Raw genomic sequence first — 20,457 nt, forward strand, 5'->3', positions numbered from 1 at the left:
AAACTGAAATTCTGGAAGCCCTGAGGTAGTGTGAATTCAAAAGAGATTATTAACATATAAAATTGCATTATTAAAGAAACAAGATTGGATCCAGACATGAGTCCGTTCTACTTATATGTCTTAATCCAACTCTGTATCAATCTGTTTAGATATACACATGAATGTGCTTTCTTGTGTGTGTTTTGGGAAAGCAAGGATGGATTTCAAATCAAAGGACATATTGTAAGAAATTGAGAAAATCCCAATTAAAGTAAAATTCTGGATGAATTTTTCCCCCCTACAATCTTGAGTGAATTTCCCAAACAAGAACCGGATCTGACTGCAATGGGATTTATTGCTTTGACTGTTAATCTTTACCTAGGGAAAGCAAGGTGACCCAGGACCTATTGGCTACCAAGGGATGAAGGCAAGTATAATTTCACTTACTGCTTTCTTGATAATATTTTTTTCTTATAATTTTATTTATAATATATCTGACTTTTCCCCCATCCTTCTCATTTTTAGGGAGACAAGGGTAGCCGCGGGGACAAGGTGAGTTGTGTTGATTAACAGTGCTACAAAAGCAAATGAATCTGTGTTGAATTGGGGGGGGAGACTCCAAAATTCAGTGTTAGGGTATGCCATTTTTAGGGCCAGTCAAAATATCACAAGATTTATCCTTGATCTAGAGGTATGCTATAAACCAAATAGGGGATGGGGAAGAGAAGCTGGCTTGTGGTTGAAACTGCAAAGTCTGCATACTCTCAAGATCTTACCTCATTTCATATCATTTCAAACCACATAAATAAATCACAATTGAGTGGGTTCACATATGAAGCCAAAAACAAATCAACAGCATTCTGATTTAATATTTAGCATGTGAATCTGGTCTGTAACTGAAAGTATCTCAAAAATCATTTAGCACCTCTTGCCCCGCCTCCTGCTGCTAACTCCTTTTACGGAATCTACTGTAGCACTCGTAATAGTTGCCTACGAGCCTGCCTGCTATGTAGCACTTCAGAAAAGTTCCCCTAATATTTAGTTAAAGCCTTTCTTCTTCCTGAGATCTCATTTCATTGGAGCAAATAAAATAAATGTGTCACATGATCAGTTTGAAATGCAAATATGTTAAAATTGCCCTCTAAATTGTCTGTTTTCCAGAAGGAGAAAAGGCTGTAAGAAATTTAAATTAATTTGGTTCTACTTGGAATTGTTTGGATTTGAGATTCCCACTAGAATTGTTGGGCAAAGAAACAAATATTGGATTCTATTTTGCACATTTATTTATTTATCAAATTTATAAGGCCATCCATGTCACAAACAAGTGATTCTGGGCACCATATGTTAAGCATAAACAAAATTAATATATTAAAAACAATATGTTAAAATATATTAAAGTATATTTTAATATAAAAATTAATTTAAAACCATTATTATTATTGTTAATCTTCAATTCGATTCACAGTCTGGGACTGGTAAAAACTTAACAGTTCAAGTCCTAACCAAGGACCAAAGAGCTATTAAGGTAGCGTCTGAGTGTATAGGCAGTTCCGAGTATGTTGTTTTTTTTTTGCAAAGTCAGGATATTCAGGTTTAATAAGTCCAAAATTTCCATGCATCTAGGCAGCCCTTTGGGAATTGCTTCAAGGGCTCCTATTACAATTGGTACAACCATTGATTTCTTCCTCCGCCTAATAACATGGGGACGGTAATTCTGTGACCACTAGAAAGTTAGACAACCAGAGCAGGGACAGGGAATGGTCCAGATAAGATTTATTTTATTTATTTATTTTTATTTTAATTCCATTTATATCCCGCCCTTCTCCGAAGACTCAGGGCGGCTTACAAGCTTAGCAGTAGAATATTTAGAATATTTTGCAAAATTGCATATATGCTTTTTTAAATGAAAAAGCTAGTTATGTTCAGTTAGAAAGTACATAGTTTGTTCTTAAGATATTGTATTAGGGCATGATGCAGCCACCGTATTTTGCTGATATAACATCAGTACCTAGTGATTATCTAGAACAGCGGCTCCCAAACTTTTCTATACCCCGCACCCCTAAAATGCTTCTGATATATTCTCAAACCCCTTACAAAAGTTCAAAATAATGGCAATGAATTATGCATATACACTATAATTTTGAAAACCCAAGTTTTCGCACCCCCTGGAATACTGTCTCGCACCCCAAGGTAAGCACCCCTGATTTGGAACCCCAGATCTAGAAGATCATAAACCTCTTAAATTCCATAGTAGGTTCTAAAAAGAGAACAAGAAATGTCCACTTCCCCTACCCTTTTCCATATAGCCCCAGTAATTACTTGTATGTCATTCTAAATCTTCTTCTTTCATCTACAGGGCTCAAGAGGTGCAAAAGGAGGCAAGGTGTGTCTTTAGGTTTTGTTTGGGGGTGATACCAATATCTTTTTGAGAGTGAATTGAAATATGTATTATACACCTGACTTTTTTCTGTTACAGGGAGAGAAGGGCAAACGTGGCATAGATGGCGATGATGGCAAGAAGGTATGGTTTATATCTGCATGCAGAAGGTAGTTTTTCTCCTTATGCCTTAAAAAAAATTGCATTAAAAGGGTTGCAATTGTATAAAGTATTGGCTTAAGGAAGTGAATAAATGCATATCAATATTCAGGTATTATGATGACCTAGAGTCCTAGACTAACTTGGTATAGTAGAATGAGTAAGAATTCCCAAAGTCTAATTTAGCTACAATCAGCTAAAGGTTTTCCAGAAGAGACATTCTAGTACAATTGCTTCTACTAGTCTTATAGAGATAATCTTACAGAATCTTCCTTAAGATAATAGAGCTGTGGTGGCGCAGTGGTTAGAATGCAGTACTGCAGGCTAACTCATTGCTCGCTCCAGGAGTTTGATTCTCGCCAGCTGAAGGTTGACTCAGCCTTCCATCCTTCTGTGGTCGGTAAAATGAGGACCCAGAGGGCAATATGCTGACTCTGTAAACCACTTAGAGAGGGCTGTAAAAGCACTGTGAAATGGTATATAAGTCTAAGCGCTATTGCTATTGCTGTCTTCTAATGATAAAAGAAAATAATTCCAAATGATTCATAATAGTCCTGTAAACATTTTCTTTCTTCACAGGGTGAACAAGGATATCATGGACTACCAGGATGCAAAGGATCTCCTGGGTTTGATGTACGTCGGTGCAAGAGATTATACATCTATCCATTTTGATTGCTAACAGGCAACCTCAGAGTGCAGTGGTGGAAGCAAATCTGTAAATATAGGTAGTCACAAAGTGCAGAATCTGGTTAGAAATAGGCCAATAAATGGATAAATTCAGTGCAGCCTGATGGAGATTATTGTAATGTACCAAAACATATAACACATTGTCATTAATTAATTGATAACTGCTTGGTTCCAGGGCTTACAAGGACCTCCTGGACAAAAAGGGGATACTGGTTCTTATGGACCCAAAGGGATAAAGGTTAGCCATAATTCATTGTTTTCTCTTTATGACCTGGATACTATACTTTTGTGATGTCAGCGTATAAATACCATGATAAATTTATCTGGTATTTGGTAAATACTAGTTTAGTAGTATTTATAGTAGTAAATCAGTTAAATATGACATTACATTTGTTTTACAAAACATTTTCACACACGCAAATCCAAAAAGTCAAAGGAAGCAGTTTTAGTAGATTATTGTAGTAGTACGTTGAAGTGAGGGGAAGCCAAATCAGCAATGTACTAATCCTCAATAAGTAATATTGGTTTATGATGTTTTTCAATGTTATAATATATACATAACAGAATTCTTAAACTATAAAAAATCATCTGTATTTGAAAGAATAGGAAATTCTGCTTTTATATTTCTCATTTGGCACGCATGGTCCTGTCACAGTGATGATAAAACTCTAGATTTCTCTATTTTGATTACAGGTGATTCTCACTTCTACTAGTTCCCCCTAGCAGTGACAAACCTCCACTTGTACGTCATGTCATTTAGGATGTTGGAATGGGAGACCTTTTTTCCCTTCCAAAACTTATTTGTGTCTCTGTGTTCTTTACTTAAAGGGAGAGCCTGGGCCCAAAGGAGGTCCAGGGCCACAAGGAAAAGATGGACGTCCTGGCGACAAGGTATAGTTGTAATTGTGAACTTATAGCATTGCTTGGCCTTCCTCTTTTATCACTGCTGTTAGTTGCCTGGAGGAGAGTCCCTGACCACACATCCTGTTTCTCCCCACTTCCCTTCCTCACATCTCAGACAGCGACAGCCAGAGGTGGATCATAGATATTGCTCCCTCCCCCAACATAACACCACCAGGTTAGGGGAAAAGAGACAACAGCCAGCAGGTTCACACTCTTTTCCACTCAGCCAGCTTTAAGTACTGGGTAGACCTTTCAGTTTTATCTACAGTATAACAATTTCCCCGATGTTGTTACTTGTTGGGATTAAACCCCAATACTCTGAAGGCAGGGGTGTCAAACTGCTGGCCCATGGGCCGGATGCATCATGCAGAAGCCACGCCCACCCCATTGCCAGCAATGGCAAAACCATCCTGATACGTTGTGCGACGTCACATGACGTCGCGGGTTTGACATGTCTGTTGTATTTCATAATAAATTTTTGTTTATATTTAATATGCTACTGACAAGCAAATTTATGCCACTGGGCTAGATATTATTCTAAATCAATTAATTTGGCCTGTTTGATTTTTGTTTGTTTGCCTACTGGTTTGATACAGGAAAAGTTAGCAGGATTCAGGCAAATAAATAGCAGGGCTAAGTGAAAGATCCCCACAACTTGCTAGTGGAGCCATTAGAACTGTGCTTCCCTAAACTTCACTAACCTAGGTAAATTGCCCAAAATCACAGCAGGGACATTTAAATAAGGAATTTCTGATAAGTGGTAAAAGGACTTTCTGATAAGCAGTTTTGGGTAATGAAAACAGGAACGAAGAAAAAAAAGCACTGCATTAGAAGATGGTAAACAGCCAGAAGATAAGCTGGCAGAGGAGGAAACTGGCTGGTATCACTGATTTTTCACCCCTCCCTCAATTCACCAGGTGGAGACTAACCTTTTTGGAGCTTTCCTGGTTTCAAAATTGGCTGTTGGTAATTTGCCAGATTAGGAATACTGATTAGTTGATCAGACACAAAACCTGAGATTGACTACTGCAGCTTCTCTTGGATATTTTTCCTGGATTCTTAGGATTTTACACATCTGCTCTCTTGTACATGCATTCCATGCAGCCTAGATGTTCTTTATAAAGGACACTACAAGTACTCCTCACTTCCTGACTACTTCATTTGGCAATTATTTAAAGTTAACTAGAGTTGAAAAAAACAGCTTTGCAACCAAACCTTACATTTAAGATCATCACAGTGTCCCATAGTCACATGATTGCCATTTGGGTGCTTTTCAACCAGTATGTGTTCACAAAAGTTGTATTGTCCCACAGTCACATGATCACAGTTTGCACGCTTCACAACCTGCTTTCAGCAAGCACAATTAATGGAGAGCGCAGATATGAAACTTCAAGTCATGGTCACTTAATAACTTTAGTGATTTGCTGAAGAACCAAAACAGACGTTTCTGGCAGTAATGTGATGTTTTGCTTTGCAATTGCAGCACTTACTAACAGAGTTGCCAGTCACAACTGTGATCTCTAAGCAAGAATAACCTAAGAATAACATTCCTTCATCATAGAAGTTGTGTATGGAATAATCACATTTTTTTAGACAAGCTCACTCTTTGGCCTCTTTTGAATTTCCACTTCTTTTGCTCCTCAAACCATCAGAACGTTTTTGCTTTGTCATGTGATCATCATCCAGTTTTAGTACACTGATAAGGAGCAAAAAAAAATACTGCTCCCACCAGCTGCAGGAAGTTTTGGGGTAAAGTGAAAAGTGTTTTATCCCATGTCATCAACGAGTAAAGTAAAATAAATTGCTATTCCATATACCCCAAATCCATGTCCTCAATTCATGTTGCCTTTGTCTAGTTGCATTAAAAAAATGAAGACTTTGAAGCTTCTGAGGCTAAGCCATCATTCCCCTGAAGGACCTTTTAGGGGAACCAAACCTCAGGGACCAGCATTTGGGGATAAGAGATCCTTCTGATGGGAAAATTGTTGCCAAACAGCTGTAAAAAGTTACCAGATTTCAGAATGTTGTGAATTAAAATGTTGGTTTTGCTGCAGTTTCAGCTATACTATAGCCAAGCCTAAACTGAATCATCTCAGCTCATCAATGCAGTTGATATCATGAGATCAGAGAAATTCAGAGTTGTTTTTAAACTGGCAGACAATCTTTATATAAAGATGTCGTTTGCCTTTTTGATTTTGAAGGGCAATAATAACATTGCTCTGACATCTCTATCCATTTCGGTTTAGATCACTTATGTGATTCACAGCTGCTGTATGAATACTCAAAAGCCTCATGTTCAAAGTATTTACTTTTTCATGTCTTTTAGGGTCTGCCTGGGGAAGTGGGAGCCAAAGGAGAAAAAGGAGAATGGGGAGATGAGGTACACGTTTAAAGATTTTTAAGGGGCCAGAAGGAGCTGGTTTAAATACATGACGATCCATTCCACTGTCTCTTCTTTCTCTTGTAGGGAAGTCCTGGCTCTGATGGTATCGCTGGACCAAAGGTAAGGTTTGGTTACAGTAACAGGAAGGTTACTGTTTTCAGTGATGCTTTCCGTAGTTGGCAGCAAAATTGGGAACCAAGAAAATGGTCTTCCTTAAGCCTCTGGAGCTGTAATTCAATGAATTTATTCAAAGCTGTTTTTCTAATATTGATATGGAATGGGATACAATCTGCAAAGAGCTTTCCTCAACTGTAAACACAGTGTAACCTATGAAAAAAACAGAGCCTTGGTGGAGCAGTGGGCTAATGCCTCCTTAAGTAACACCAGCTGCCTGCAATTAGTGCAGGTTCGCATCCCACCAGGCTCAAGGTTGACTCAGCCTTCCATCCTTCCGAGGTAGGTAAAATGAGGACCCAGATTGTTGGGGGCAATTAAGCTGACTTTGTAATAATGCCGCTTGGGGTGTGTGTGAAAGCCCTAATAAGCAGGCATATACATAGAATGAAGGCTACTGCTAAGCTTGTAAGCCGCCCTGAGTCTTCGGAGAAGGGCGGGATATAAATGGAATTAAAATAAAAAATAAATAAATAAAATAAAATGTTTAGGAATTCCTTCAGTCCTTAGCAAGCCCTCAGAATCCTTCCAAACTGGATTGTTAGAATAAGTTCTAATACAAAATTCCCCTTCAGCTTCTTAGTGAACAGAAATATGGTTCTTGTTATTGAATCTAGTATATAAAATCATCATAATCCTTTTGCATACAGGGTAGCCCTGGATCTGAAGGCTTACGAGGTGTCCCTGGGACTCGTGGATCAAAAGGAGAAAAGGTAAATTTTCATTCACGATATTCACAAGTAGTTTAGAAGAAGAAGAAAGACTTTACTGTTTAAAGTGAAAACTCAAGCCATTTTTGCCTAAGGCCTAGTGATCTTTTTAGAGCAGACATGTCAAACACAAGACCCGCGGGCTGGATTTGGCCCACAGTTGGCCGATATTTGGCCCCTGGGGAAGTTCTGGAGACTGTGAGGGACTGGCCCCCACCACCCTGGCCCCAGCCCCACCCAGCCCGGCAACCCCCAAGGCACATGCACAGGAGGCAGTCACCATGTAGCCTGCTGTGAATACCGGACCGGCCCTCCAGCAGCAGCGTTGCGGCGGCAACGGCACCACACGGAGTCGGGGCATGTGATGCAGACTGCCAGACACGCCTACTCCGTCTCATCTTTTTGGTTGCAGAGCAGGTCGCCACTGGTTTCTCCTCAGCCCCCGCATGTGTCTTGCCCTTGATCCACAGGTGGAGCGCATTCCCCTTACGTACCACGATACCTGTTGCAGCCGTGGCTGCCAGCTACTTGCGCAGGTCCATTAGGCTGCCACCTGGAGCTGCAGGCCCGCCCAGCACGAAGGAAGCAAAGATGGAGAGACACACAATCCTGGCTGGTACTGGGCGCCCATGGTGTCGATGGGGATCAGACTTTCCCCGCTCAGGGTGGCCTTTTGCTTGCTGGGCATGGGCGTGCTCTACCACCTCTCCTCAGGGCTTCCTAGTCGTCCGCTTCACCTCCTTTGTGCTGGGTGGGGCTATCACTCCAGGCAGCGGGGGGAGCCTAATGGACCTGCGCGAGCTGCTGGTGCCAGCGGCCTGAGGCAGGGCCAAGATGCATCAGGTGTTCAAAGAGAACAGTCTCCACACATGGGCCAAGGGGCCGAGAAGATGACCAGCAGCGACCTGCTCTCCAACTACAAGCAAAAACAGATGGGACAGAGTAGGTGCATGTGCCTCCCCTCCCCTACTCTGCCTGCTGCTGGAGGGCTGGCCCAGTATTCACAGCAGGCTGTGGAACCCCAGAGTGCGCTGGTTGAGGGCCCGGCAGGCTGTGCCTGTTGATGGACACCGTCAGCCCCCATGTGTTCGCTAGCCTCTGTATGTAGGGGCCAATGGTGTCAGGCAGCAGCCGCCCTGGCCCCTGCCTCACCTTGCCTTGCCCTGTGGCAACGAAAGCCCCAGCCTGCCCCCTGCCTCACCTTGCAGGACGAGCCTCCTGCCCACCGCCTCACCCGCCAGAGACACCCCCCCCCCGGATCTCCCTCAACTCTGCCTGGCCCTCACAGGCACCCCCCACACACGAGCAATGTTGAGGTGGCCATGCCCCCTGGCCACGCCCCCAGTCAGCCATGGCCACCACAGCCACGCCCACCCAGTGGTCCACGCCCACCCAGCCCCCTGAGGGCACCACCGTGCAGATGCAGCACTCAAATTGAGTTGGACACCCCTATTTTAAAGAAATGGGTGGGAAAAGACATTCTGCACTTTTAACTGGTTTTGTTAAAACTTGTTTTTGTTTTTCTTATAGCTGAAAATTGGAGGATACACATCACTCAATGTAGAATTAACAGACTGAGTTTATAAACTAAGAAAGGTATAGAATAGGAGAAAAGGAGAGGAGAGGAACATAACAGAATAGAATCATAGAGTTGGAAGAGACTTTGCAGGTCTTCTAGTCCAACCTTCTGCCCAAAGCAGGAGGCTTTATACCATTTCAGACAAATGGTTGTGCAATCTTTTTTGAAAACCTGGGACGGAGCACCCACAACTTCAGGGGGCAAGCTGTTCCATTGATTAATTCTTCTCACTGTCAAGCAATTTCTTCTTATTTCCAGGTTAGATCTCCCCCGATGAGCTAGTTGTAAAGGAAAGGAAAACAATGCCTCTTTTAATGAGAACGTTGGGAGTGAGTAGGGAAAAATGCACTATGTCCCAAACCAAAAAGTGCATCTGTAAAACGGGGCAGCTAGAAGAGTCCAGCTGGGCAAAACCAATTGGGAAACAAGGAAGGAAGATTTTTTTAAAATGCTCTGATATATTGAGAAAAGTTAGTGCTGTGGGGTTCATGAATTTGAGGATTGTATCAAATAATGTAGTTTCAGCTTCCCTCTCATTGGTCTGTTCTTGGATAACATGGACATTTATATATCTCAGAAGACTAAAAATCACTTTTCATAAAGTAACATTCTGAACACATTTTGCTTTGTTTAGGCAGAGAAATGCATTACAAAATTCAGAAATATGCTTCTGAAGAGAATTGTCATTTTAAAATTGTGGACCAGATTAGCTTGTAAACCAATCCAAGTCGCTCGATAGTGGGATGGGCAGCATCCTGTAACTAAAAAATACATATTCTCTGTCTTACCTTTACGTTCCAAAATAATGTCTTTAACCAATAAAGGGTGGGTAGAAATACATTTTTGATTATACCCCCCATTTATTCTATTCTATTTCCCCTTAAATCATTCACATCATGGTGATGGCATTGTTATTGTAGTTCATTGCATAGCCAGCCAGATTTGGATTTGGCATTTTTATCCACTTATTGAGTCCTTCCCTTGGGATAGGCTTGGAATAGGCAGATAAGGATGTGTTAAAGTTATCATTACAGGATGTAAGCTGTTCCGAGCAAAACTGCCTTTTGCAACAAGCTGATGGTGAATTTGTCAATGCTGATGGTGTTCAAAAGGTGCTCCAGTTCTTTTGGGATTTCACCCCAAACCCCTATTACTATTGGTGCTACCTTTGCTTTCTTTTCCCCACAGTTCTATTTCTATTTGCAGGTCTTTATATTTTGTTATCTTCTCCAGTTCTTTCTCTTCTGTTCTGCTGTCTCCAGGTATTGCCACATCCACTGTCCAGACATTTTTGTGGGTTTTTTTCGGCAGTTGTTAAGTCTGGTGTGTTATGTGTCTGTTTGAATTTTAAAGTCCCAGAGCATTTTAGCTTCTTCATTTTCTATGATTTTCTCTATTTTATGGTCCTATCAGTCCTTACTTGTAGGCTAATGGTATTTCTTGCGAATCTTCCAAAGCACCATTGTTGCTATTTGTCATGATATTGTTTGTAAACAATATGTGTTATCTTCTTGCAGCAGCTAATCTGGTGGTTCACTGTTTCTTCAGGTGGTCCACTTGCTGTCTGTTGCTGTCGTCTCAATTCTGGCTTCTATAAAAATTACTATTGTTATTTCATTTGCTGTTTCTGCTGGAAGAAAATGTTTGTGTCTGTTTACATTTCTGTGGATAAGAGTGGTTTCTATGTGAGAGATGGGCTAATTGGTATATGCAAATGGGCAATCAAGTTGATAAATTGTGTTATTTTACAGATCAGTAAAGTAATTGATTGATTGATTATGTGCCATCAAATCAGTGTTGTTCTAATGATCACACAGATAGATTTTCTTCATGAGCATGAGGCTGGACTAGAAGACTTCCAAGGTCCCTTCCAACCCTGTTTTTCTTTGTTGTAACCTGGTTTTTTCCAGTCTTCCAGTAGTGCACTCATCACCACTGTAACTGAGTCAAACCATTTTCCTGCTGATTGTCCTCTGCTTCTTTTTCCTTCCACTTTTCCAACATTACAGCCACTTCCAGAGTTAGGTCTTCACATAATGTGTCTAAAGTATGATACTTAAAGTGAGAACTCTAAGTTGATTTGTTTAATGATTCATTGGTTTCTTTTATGACTGTCTATGGCATTCTCCATAGTCTTCTTCAACCCCAAAGTTCAAAAGCACTAATACTCTTCCTGTCCTGTTTCTTCAAAGTCCAACTTTCACTGGCATAGAGTGTCACAGAGACACACCATGGCTTAATTAATGTAATTAATTAAGTCATTAATTCAACTAATACAGATGTCTTCTTTGTCTTGCCCTGTTCTTTTTTTTTTTTTGGCTACTGGCAGTTACTCCTAAACAAATATGCCTTGCAAAGACATGTTTGTTGGAGGAGAGGACAAGATTTAATTCTGTTTTAGGTGGGAGTCTAGTCTTCTAGTTCAACTAGCGGAAGGCAGGAGACCTTACACCATTTGAGACAAATTGCTGTCTAATCTCTTTTTGAAAACCTCTAGTGATGATCACCCACAACTCTGGGAAGCAAGCTGTTCCATTGTTTAATTGTTCTTGCTATCAGAAATTTTTTCCTTAGTTCCAGATTGGATCTCTCTTTAATGAGCTTCCACCTTTATTAGGCTAGACATATCTAGTGTCAGGCACCAGGGAAATCAGAAAATCCAGGAGATATAAAACCATGAAATATAATGCATTATTATACGTAAAAATGTCCTGTTAGGATCATTCTTTGCTCAATTCAAGTCCAAATCTTCAGCTGTGAGTAAAGCAGGCGTTTTCAGAGAAGGGATTCTTGATCTACCTCTTTCCAAATTCATAAAGCAGAGACATTTCCTAATTCTTCATACGAACCAAGCATTCTGTTTATATGAAGATTTGGCACAGAGGAAGAAGGAGTGCTGCCATACAAGTGATTGTATGCCCTACTGTATTTATTTTTCAAACGAATAAAACATTTTTCTCCAGAAGTCCCTCAATTAATCTGGCTCTGACCATTCTCATGTTTCTAATTCTCAGAAAAAGAGATGACAAACAGCAATCTTTCCTCTTGCCCCCTCCCCACTGTGCCCTTCACTAATGTTCTCACAGTCTAGCTTCCCACAGACTGCTTGTATTTCCCAAGACCTCTTAATTAAGGTTGGGTAATGCAGTAATATCCCTCAGTATGCTGCTGTGTTAGACACCTCATTATTTTGGCTTCTTGCCCTTCTGTTGTGCTACTGTCCCATGAGTACAGCCTACTTTGGCACTCTATAGAAGGAAATTGTTGCTCAGTAGTAATATTTGAAACACAAGGGAAATTGCTCACTGCTGGTTCTTTCAGGCAGTGCTGTTCATTTGCCACGATGTAGACAAAGCCTCAGAGAGTGAGTAGTGTCCCTGACTGAGGATGACAAGAACTCAACCACCAAGAGGGGACCAAGTAGACAGAATGGCTAGAAATGCCACAGCCCAGCAGTCAGTTTCAGTTCCAGGTAGCCTTTGGGCATTCCTGCCAGGTCATCGACACTGTATCAACTCAGCTGAGGCAAAGGAGGATATATGTGAACAAATGTTTTCCTCTGGCCACTCTCATAGTTAGTTTGCCCTTAGTTCCATATGAGCCGTTAACTTCTCAGTACTCTATACTGCAAGCAAATTGGCAAGAACGCTGGAAATAGTTGGCTTTCATGACAGTATGGCGCAATGGATCCTACATACAGTACAATTATGCCAAAAATCCTCCAGTCCCTAGAGAATTCTGGGCAAGATGTGATTTATTTATTTTTTTAAATAGCTTTTTGAGTAGATAATCCATGGATTTTAGGATTATCTGGGCCTTTGATAGTGTTTGTTTGATATTGTTTTCCTGCATTGATTATAGGCAAAATATGGTATAATTTAGTATATTGAAACACGTATGGTTCAGCTCTGCAGATGTTGTATTTTCTCTTGTGCTTTTCTACTTATTCTTCTCTGCAAATATTGCCTCATTTATTTTCCTCTTTTTTTAGGGTGAGCCAGGTCCACCAGGAGAACAAGGCCGTGAGGGACTTTTTGGACCACCAGGAGAACCAGTAAGATGCTCTCAATTCTTCTGCATCCTCAGTCCCTCAGTTGGGCAGAGGGAGAATGTAAATGAATGAGTGGAAAGGAGGAGAATATTTGACGAGGCCTCTGCTCTGTATTAATTTGAGTAATCTTTTTTTTTGCAATGAGCAATTAGTGTAATCAATGTTCATGGCAGTAATGCAGAGAGCCTTATAAGCAATTAAGACAGTCAAAAAGGACTTGATTCCTGCTCATAATGTGATCCTTGTATCATTAGCATTAGCAATAACATTACCAAGAACAGACAGTACTGATAGGAACTATACACTGAATAAGAAAACTCACATGATTTATATATTTATAGTTTCTAATATAAGACCATGCATACAGGTTGCAGTAGATATGATTTATTGTTCCTTTTGCTTTAATATTTTCCACTTATTTTCTCTGCACATATATCTACTGGCCTGTTATTCCAGCTGTAGAGGATAAGTGTCCTTCAACAGATCCAGGACATTTCCATCCCATAATGCTCCAAAGTGAGGCCCCTTGCTCTGTTACATTTGTCCAGTTTGTAGTTGTAAAACAACACGTATTGTTAAAATGAAATGCAGATGTTCTGCACCAAAATGGCAAATTGAAAACAGCAGCTAGGATAAAAGCTGGCATAAATCCCATTTAGAACCTTCCCTGCTATAAGAGCCCTCTTGTGTTTTTCTATACAAAATTGAACATATTGGATCAAGGTGACCAAACAAGAGTTCCTCAAGACATTTAAGGCAACAGACTTTTAAAAAGAAAAGGACACCAGAATTATTTGTTCTAAGTGGGATACAAAATGGGCATGAATCACACCTTAGAACTCAGGATTCAAGTGAATGAATTTTTTAAAAAACCAAACTGTCAAATAAATTGACATCAGTAAAATAATGAAAATTGATACCTCTTTTAGGAAAAACAAATTAGAAAGGGCTATAACAAGTGGGAATAGGAAGTTCTTAAAGCTATTTATTTTGGTTCTTAAGCCATTACAATGTTTTTATTGGATCGATGGAAAGCTACACCCTGACAAATTATTTGATAATACTGTATGTCCTAGACCTAGACACTACAGTTGCACAGAATTAAAATTAAAATTGTACAGATTCCCTGATGATTATTGTCTTTGTAGTTTGTTCTAAATGACAAGTATGAAAATGTGCTTTAAGTAAAGAAATAAGTCATATTCATCCTAACGCTATTCTTTCCACCCATTAAATATTCTGAAATGTTCATGGGTAACCTCCATTTTTAAAATATTGCAGAGTCAGGCTTCTGCATCCCCCTTGCTGTGCAAGTACAGATAGTCCTCGATTTACAACAGTTTGTTTAGTGACTGTTCAAAGTTACAACTGTACAAAGTTACAACTGAAAAGTGACCTGTGACCATTTTTCATACTTATAACTGTTGCAGCATCCCCGTGGTCAGATGCTTCACAACTGACTCATATTTATGACAATTGCAGTGTCCTGGGATCATGTGTTCACCTTTTGTGACCTTCTGACAAGCAGAGTCAATGGGGAAGTCAGTTTCATTTAACAACTGTGTTACTAACTTACCAACTGCAGTGATTCACTTAAAACTGGTGCCAGAAAGGTTGTAAAATGGAACAAAATTCGCTTAATAAATGTCTTGCTTAGTAGCTGAAATTTTGGGCTCAATTGTGGTTGTAAATAGAGGACTACCTGGATATGTGAACCTAAATGATGATTAATACTTGATGCAAGTATATTTGAACCCCATACTAATGGATTCTCATTTTTAAAATGCAGTTAAAGTTTTGAAATCTCACCTGCCAAACATATATATATATGTGTATATAACTCCTAAGGGACGCGGTGGCTCAGTGGGTTAGGACGCTGAGCTTGTCAATCAGATGGTTGGCAGTTTGGCGGGTCAAATCCCGAGTGCCACGTAACAGAGTGAGCGCCTGTTACTTGTCCCAGCTTCTGCCAACCTAGCAGTTCGAAAGCACGTAAAAATGCAAGTAGAAAAATAGGGACCACTACGGTGGGAAGGTAACAGTGTTCCATGCGCCTTTGGTGTCTAGTCATGCCGGCCAGATGACCATGGAGGCATCCTCGGACAAGCGCTGGCTCTTCGGCTTTGAAACGGAGATGAGCACCGGCCCCTAGAGTTGGAAACGACTAGCACGCATGTGCGGGAGAAACTTTACCTTTTTACCTATAACTCCTAGCATTTGCACACTGTTTGTAATGAACCTGGTAAAAGCTGAGTTCCACAGCCAATTGGGGAAATATGAATAATTTTCATTTACCTGAGGCAAAGAGATTGGATTTGAACTTACTGTTTTGTAAAGTTTTACTCCTCATCTGATACCCCCAAAGCTCCAGCATTCAGCAAACAGCAACACTGGAGAGCCATGCCAGAAAAAAAAGTTTGATTGAATAACAGAGTTTGAAGAGACCTTGGAAGCCCCATTTTCTGCCACTTTCCTCCCAGAAAAAGGGAGGAAAGGAAGGATGGTGCGTATGGAAGGATGCTAAGCTCTGGGAAAACTATGCCAGCTGGAGATGGGCGAGGAAGGCCAGGCTCCCCTTCCCCGATGGTTCTGCAAAGCCCTTGAGGAGAGGATTGGGCCAGCCATGCGGGAAACAGTTCTACTTCTCAAGGGCTTTGCAGAACCATCATGGAAGGATAGCCTGGCCTTTCTCGACCAGCTCTAGCTGGTGTAGTTTTCCCGGAGCTTACCTTCCATATGAAGCGTCCTTCCTTTCCTCCCTTCTGCAAGGAGAAAAGCAGCAGAAAATGGGGCTTCCATTTCCAGAACAGAGAAGGGAGACCCCGGCTGATGCAGGGCAGCAAGAAAGATCATTATGTGGAGGAAGGAAGGAAGGGACGGAGGGAGGGAGGTGAAGGAAGTTACTGTAAGGCCCTTTTCTCCCTTTCCCGGCTGGGACAGAGGCAGCCCACACAGGCGCTGCTTTGTGCAAGCAGGTGTGACCCTGGCGACCAAGGCTCCTCAGGGCCGCTTGAGAAGGTTTGTTCCTGGGTGGTGGTGAAACCGACCACCCTGCAGCAGTTTTCCACCTCTGCCTCTTCCTCAGGCAGCTTAGTTCACCCACCCCCATTTACTTTTAGCCAGTGCTTTTTTTGTAAAAGAAAAAGGTGCCGGAACTCACACATGTCATACAACCCGCCTTGCCTACCCTACAAGGTTCCATCCAAAAAAGGTACCGGAACTCCGTTCTGAGCGTTCTGTGAGAAAAAAAGCCCTGCTTTTAGCATTCAGAGAAGCCCTTGCCTTTACGTGTTCTTAAGTTGTTCTTCGGGCAAAGAACTGTTGTTAAATTATTTGAATCCCACCATTGCCCTATATCATTCCCGACAAGTGGCTGTCCAGTTTCTTCTTAAAAATCTCTAGTGATGGAGCACCCTCAATTTCTGAAGGCAAGCATTACCATTGGTTAATTATTCTCACTGTAAGGAAATTTCTCATTGCAACAACCCAGTGGTAGAGAAAGAAAAGGATTGGATTTAGTCCCTAGCACATCTGCCTTCAGAGCAAACATTTACAAGCAAATCCACATTTACAAATAACATCCTTTAACAGTAAAAAATCTGAGAAGTTACAGCTATTTATTTTGTATGTTAGATAATGGGAGACTTTTCAAATCCTATTCTTGATTCAGACTGATAAAATATGTAATCAGTGTTGCTTGTAAATAGAAATACTCAACCGTTTGATAAATCAGTTGACAAAAACATGAAGTAATATCGCTTTTGCAGAAATTACCTAAAAAACCCTAAACCGTTGAAATTGTCCATATAAAATATGAGCAATAGCAGAGGATATGCTTTCTTAACTTACATATCGTTAGCCTCTAAATTTGGGACAAATCAGGCAGCATGTGATCGCAGGGTTTCCCAAGCTAAAATGTTGACATGAGTTATCAACAACAGCTAAACTGGATAAGAGATTATAAACTTAAAAGGTTTACTTGCAAAATATTTTCAATAATAATATATAAAAAATCTTTTTCTCATTAATATACAAACAGAAATTTTATTTCAGTCATTGACCATTAAAAATATATTCAGTGCAGTAAAACAAACAAAGCAAAGTTAACCCCTACCATCAAAAACTGTAGGCAAACATTTGTGGGTGAAGCTTATACATAACATAGCAGAAATTTGCTACTTTTAGAGAAATAGATTTGTCTTGTTTATCTAACAAATAATGCATATAAAAATTATTGGAATGCCCTTGAAATTTAGATAAAAAGGGGATAATCAACTGATGGTGAATGTCCCTGTAGAACTAACAATATGAAAGAATTTGGGTCTTGTTAATTAATAAAGTATAAATAACCTGAGGCCTCTAAACCAAACTCCTTCCTAAGTCTGCCCACTCCAGATAAGGAAGGAAGGAAGGATATGAAATGAACAGCAGCTTCAGGAAACTATCTTCAGATCACTTTGTGAGGTTACAGGACAAGATTTGTGATTTCTGCAAAACTAGTTGTTTCTTGCCATGTATTAGGAAGGGTAAAACCACTGAACTAACGTTTTTCTTCTAGGGTAAAGTAGGTGCACCTGGACCTAAGGGCTTTAGAGGAGATGAAGGACCTTCTGGACCAGAGGTTAGTGTCTATGGTTGGGAACAATTCCATATCTCACTGAATAGACACATTTCTCAGATCAACAACGTTACAGGATGCATAAGATGTCAACTAAAACAAAGAAATTTTTAGATGTGAATTTATATATTTAGGATATTTAAGAGTATTATTTTACTGGTTGATGTTGTATGATGTTCATATTGTGAGGCCTGAAAAAGAAATGATAAACTCTGCAAAGGATAAATTAAGAATAAAAAAGTTGACTCCCAAAATATTTCTGGGTTTTATATCTCTATCCTCCAATATACCAGGCTCATAAGGAGCTAATACATCCGAATGTAATTAATATGGAAAAAATTATAAGATACAATGATATACTAAATGAAAAGGGGGAACTTAAAATTAAACAAGAACTTAATAGACTAGTGAATATGTACAAAGATAAATCTGTTAAATGCTGGAAATGTAATTAAATACCAGGTTCGTATTATCACATGTGGTGGATGTGTCCCAAAGCAAAAAAATATTGGAATAAAATATACCTGTGGTTGGAAGCTATGATAAAACAACATATAGATTTAAAACCAGAGACATTCTTATTGGGCATGTTACCAGGGAACTATAATAAAGGTAATACTTAGTTTTACATATATTAACACCAGCTAGAATAGTATATGCACAATTTTGGAAAAATGAAGAAACCCCTATAGAGGAGAATATAATTTAAAAAATAGTAGAATATGCAGAAATGGATAGGTTAACGTTAAAAATTAAAGAAAAAGAAACTGAATACTATATGACATGGGACTTATTTTTACCAATGGGTAGCTGATAAAAACAGGTTAGAAAGTTGGAAATAAGAGAAAATGTGGATTAAGCGAGGAAGATCTATAACAGCTTAGTAAATACTTTGATTGTTATACAATTAATGTTAATGTGGGAAATACTATTTTCAACAATACGATTCCTATTTTCTAGTATATGATTGTATTCTGATAAGATTATTGTAATGTGATTATTTTTATATTGTAATACTTGTATACCTAGAGAACACATTGTTCAATACAGAAATGAAATTTTTGAGATTATATATCAGGCTCATTTAAAAGGATGAAAGTAATGTAACATAAATCTACAAAAAGATGTTGTTACTACAGTAAAGATTTTGTATAGCTACTCTTCTGAAAATGAATTGTGGGATTGTCTTGTCATTTGGTTTAAATTAACACTAAGTATTAGTGTACATATTCCCCCTTTTACTTTACAGGGCCCTAAAGGGCAGATTGGACCACCTGGAATAACTGGAAACCCTGGCTTGATGGGTGATAGGGTGAGTGATATGATACCTGGGAATGCTAAATTGGTGCTCCAATTGTGTTTATTTCTAGGGAAGACAGTCCTGTCCATAATCATACATGGTTGAGCTTCATGAAAACCATCCAGGCATTGCCACTGTTATAGAAGGCAGCAGTGAAGCTACTATTAGGACCAGTTTTGTGGGACTAGGAAAACTAGACAATTGTTTCTTGTTTCCTATTGCATGAGCTTGCTGTCACTAGGAGGGATTCTCTTAAATATTTTCTTTCCCTCCAAATCAGGATTAATAAAAAGTGTTTTCTCACTTCTGGCATGCTGTACATCTTTGGAAATTCCTCATTTTGAAAAAGCAGAATAGACCATTTTCTGATGTCGTATCCATGCTTTCTAAAAGAATTTTTATGACTCACTGAATCTGAGTTCAAAGGAGTCCCTTAAGCTTCAAGCCAATCTTTAAATATCATAGGGTTGTAGCTACCTTCTCCTTATTATCATAGAATGCTAGAATTGAAAGAGGGCACTGAGGCCAGCAATTCCAGTCCCCTGCTTAGTGCACAAATACAAATTAAAGCATCCTGACAGATTGTTCAATACTCTGGAATAAAAGAAATGAGTAATGATCTTCCCTCTGACATTTTTCTGTGTCCTTGAAGAATGGTGTTGTTTCCCCAGCCAACACTGACCCAGTCTTTGCAAGGCCAAACATTTCTTTAGTTCTTTAATTCTCTATTCAGAGGGCTTAGTTTTTAGCACCTGTTTATTCTCATTGTCCTCCAATTTATTCCTGTTTGTCTAATTCGGTCTTAAAATGCGTTGCCTAGAGTAGACACTAGATACAATGTTTAAAATAGGGTATGGCCAATGCAGAGTAAAGAGTAATTAATCCATTCACGTGATTTGGAAACTATACTTCTCTTGATGCACCCTAAAATTGTATTTTTTAAAGAAATATTACATTACTAATTCATACTCAACTTGCAATCAACTACTATTCCAATATTTTTTCATGAATACAGTTACAGTACCAAGCCAAGGATTATCCTGTACCTGTGTATTTTTTACGGTTGATTTTCAAGTTAGCTAAAATCTAGCTTAAATTGAGGGAGGAGAGAGAGTGTGTAAAGTGGCAAGACTGTTTTTAAACCTTCCCAAATATGGGACTCATCTGCCCCCTTTTTCAGATATAGGAACAAAAATTGCCCTGCTGTTGTTGGTTCACACTTTATCAATTCTCCCAAAATTGGTGAAGAAAATACTTAAAGCAGTGATCTTCAACAGCTGGGGGAATTCTGGGAGTTGTAGTCCACATATCTTAAAGTTGCTAAGCTAACCTAAAAGTTTGGCCAGATGATTACCGCATTTTCCGGCGTATAAGACGACCCGGCGTATAAGACGACCCCCTACTTTTCCTGTTAAATTATAGGGTTTGGGCTATACTCACCGTATAAGACTACCCCTCTTCCAAATAAAAATTTAAAAACATCAGATTTGATTTTAATATGGTAATTTTAATTCAAATGCTTATGACATGCAGGTGC

At 39.6% G+C, this 20,457-nt stretch overlaps 1 protein-coding gene across 1 annotated transcript in view; it reads left to right on the forward strand.

Annotated features, from left to right (window-relative positions):
• Positions 1-20,457, forward strand: part of COL6A1 (collagen type VI alpha 1 chain) — a 54,541-nt gene that overhangs the window by 13,457 nt on the left and 20,627 nt on the right. The window contains exons 10-22 of the mRNA XM_081313481.1: positions 362-410; positions 509-531; positions 2,336-2,362; positions 2,456-2,500; positions 3,095-3,148; positions 3,378-3,440; positions 4,031-4,093; positions 6,432-6,485; positions 6,573-6,608; positions 7,313-7,375; positions 12,943-13,005; positions 17,561-17,623; positions 18,870-18,932. Coding sequence (XP_081169607.1) covers positions 362-410; positions 509-531; positions 2,336-2,362; positions 2,456-2,500; positions 3,095-3,148; positions 3,378-3,440; positions 4,031-4,093; positions 6,432-6,485; positions 6,573-6,608; positions 7,313-7,375; positions 12,943-13,005; positions 17,561-17,623; positions 18,870-18,932 — 666 coding nt within the window. The remainder of the gene's footprint in view (positions 1-361; positions 411-508; positions 532-2,335; positions 2,363-2,455; positions 2,501-3,094; positions 3,149-3,377; positions 3,441-4,030; positions 4,094-6,431; positions 6,486-6,572; positions 6,609-7,312; positions 7,376-12,942; positions 13,006-17,560; positions 17,624-18,869; positions 18,933-20,457) is intronic.

The sequence above is a fragment of the Vipera berus genome (assembly GCF_964194415.1).
Source record: "Vipera berus genome assembly, chromosome: 1".
Classification (NCBI taxonomy): Eukaryota; Metazoa; Chordata; class Lepidosauria; order Squamata; family Viperidae; genus Vipera; species Vipera berus.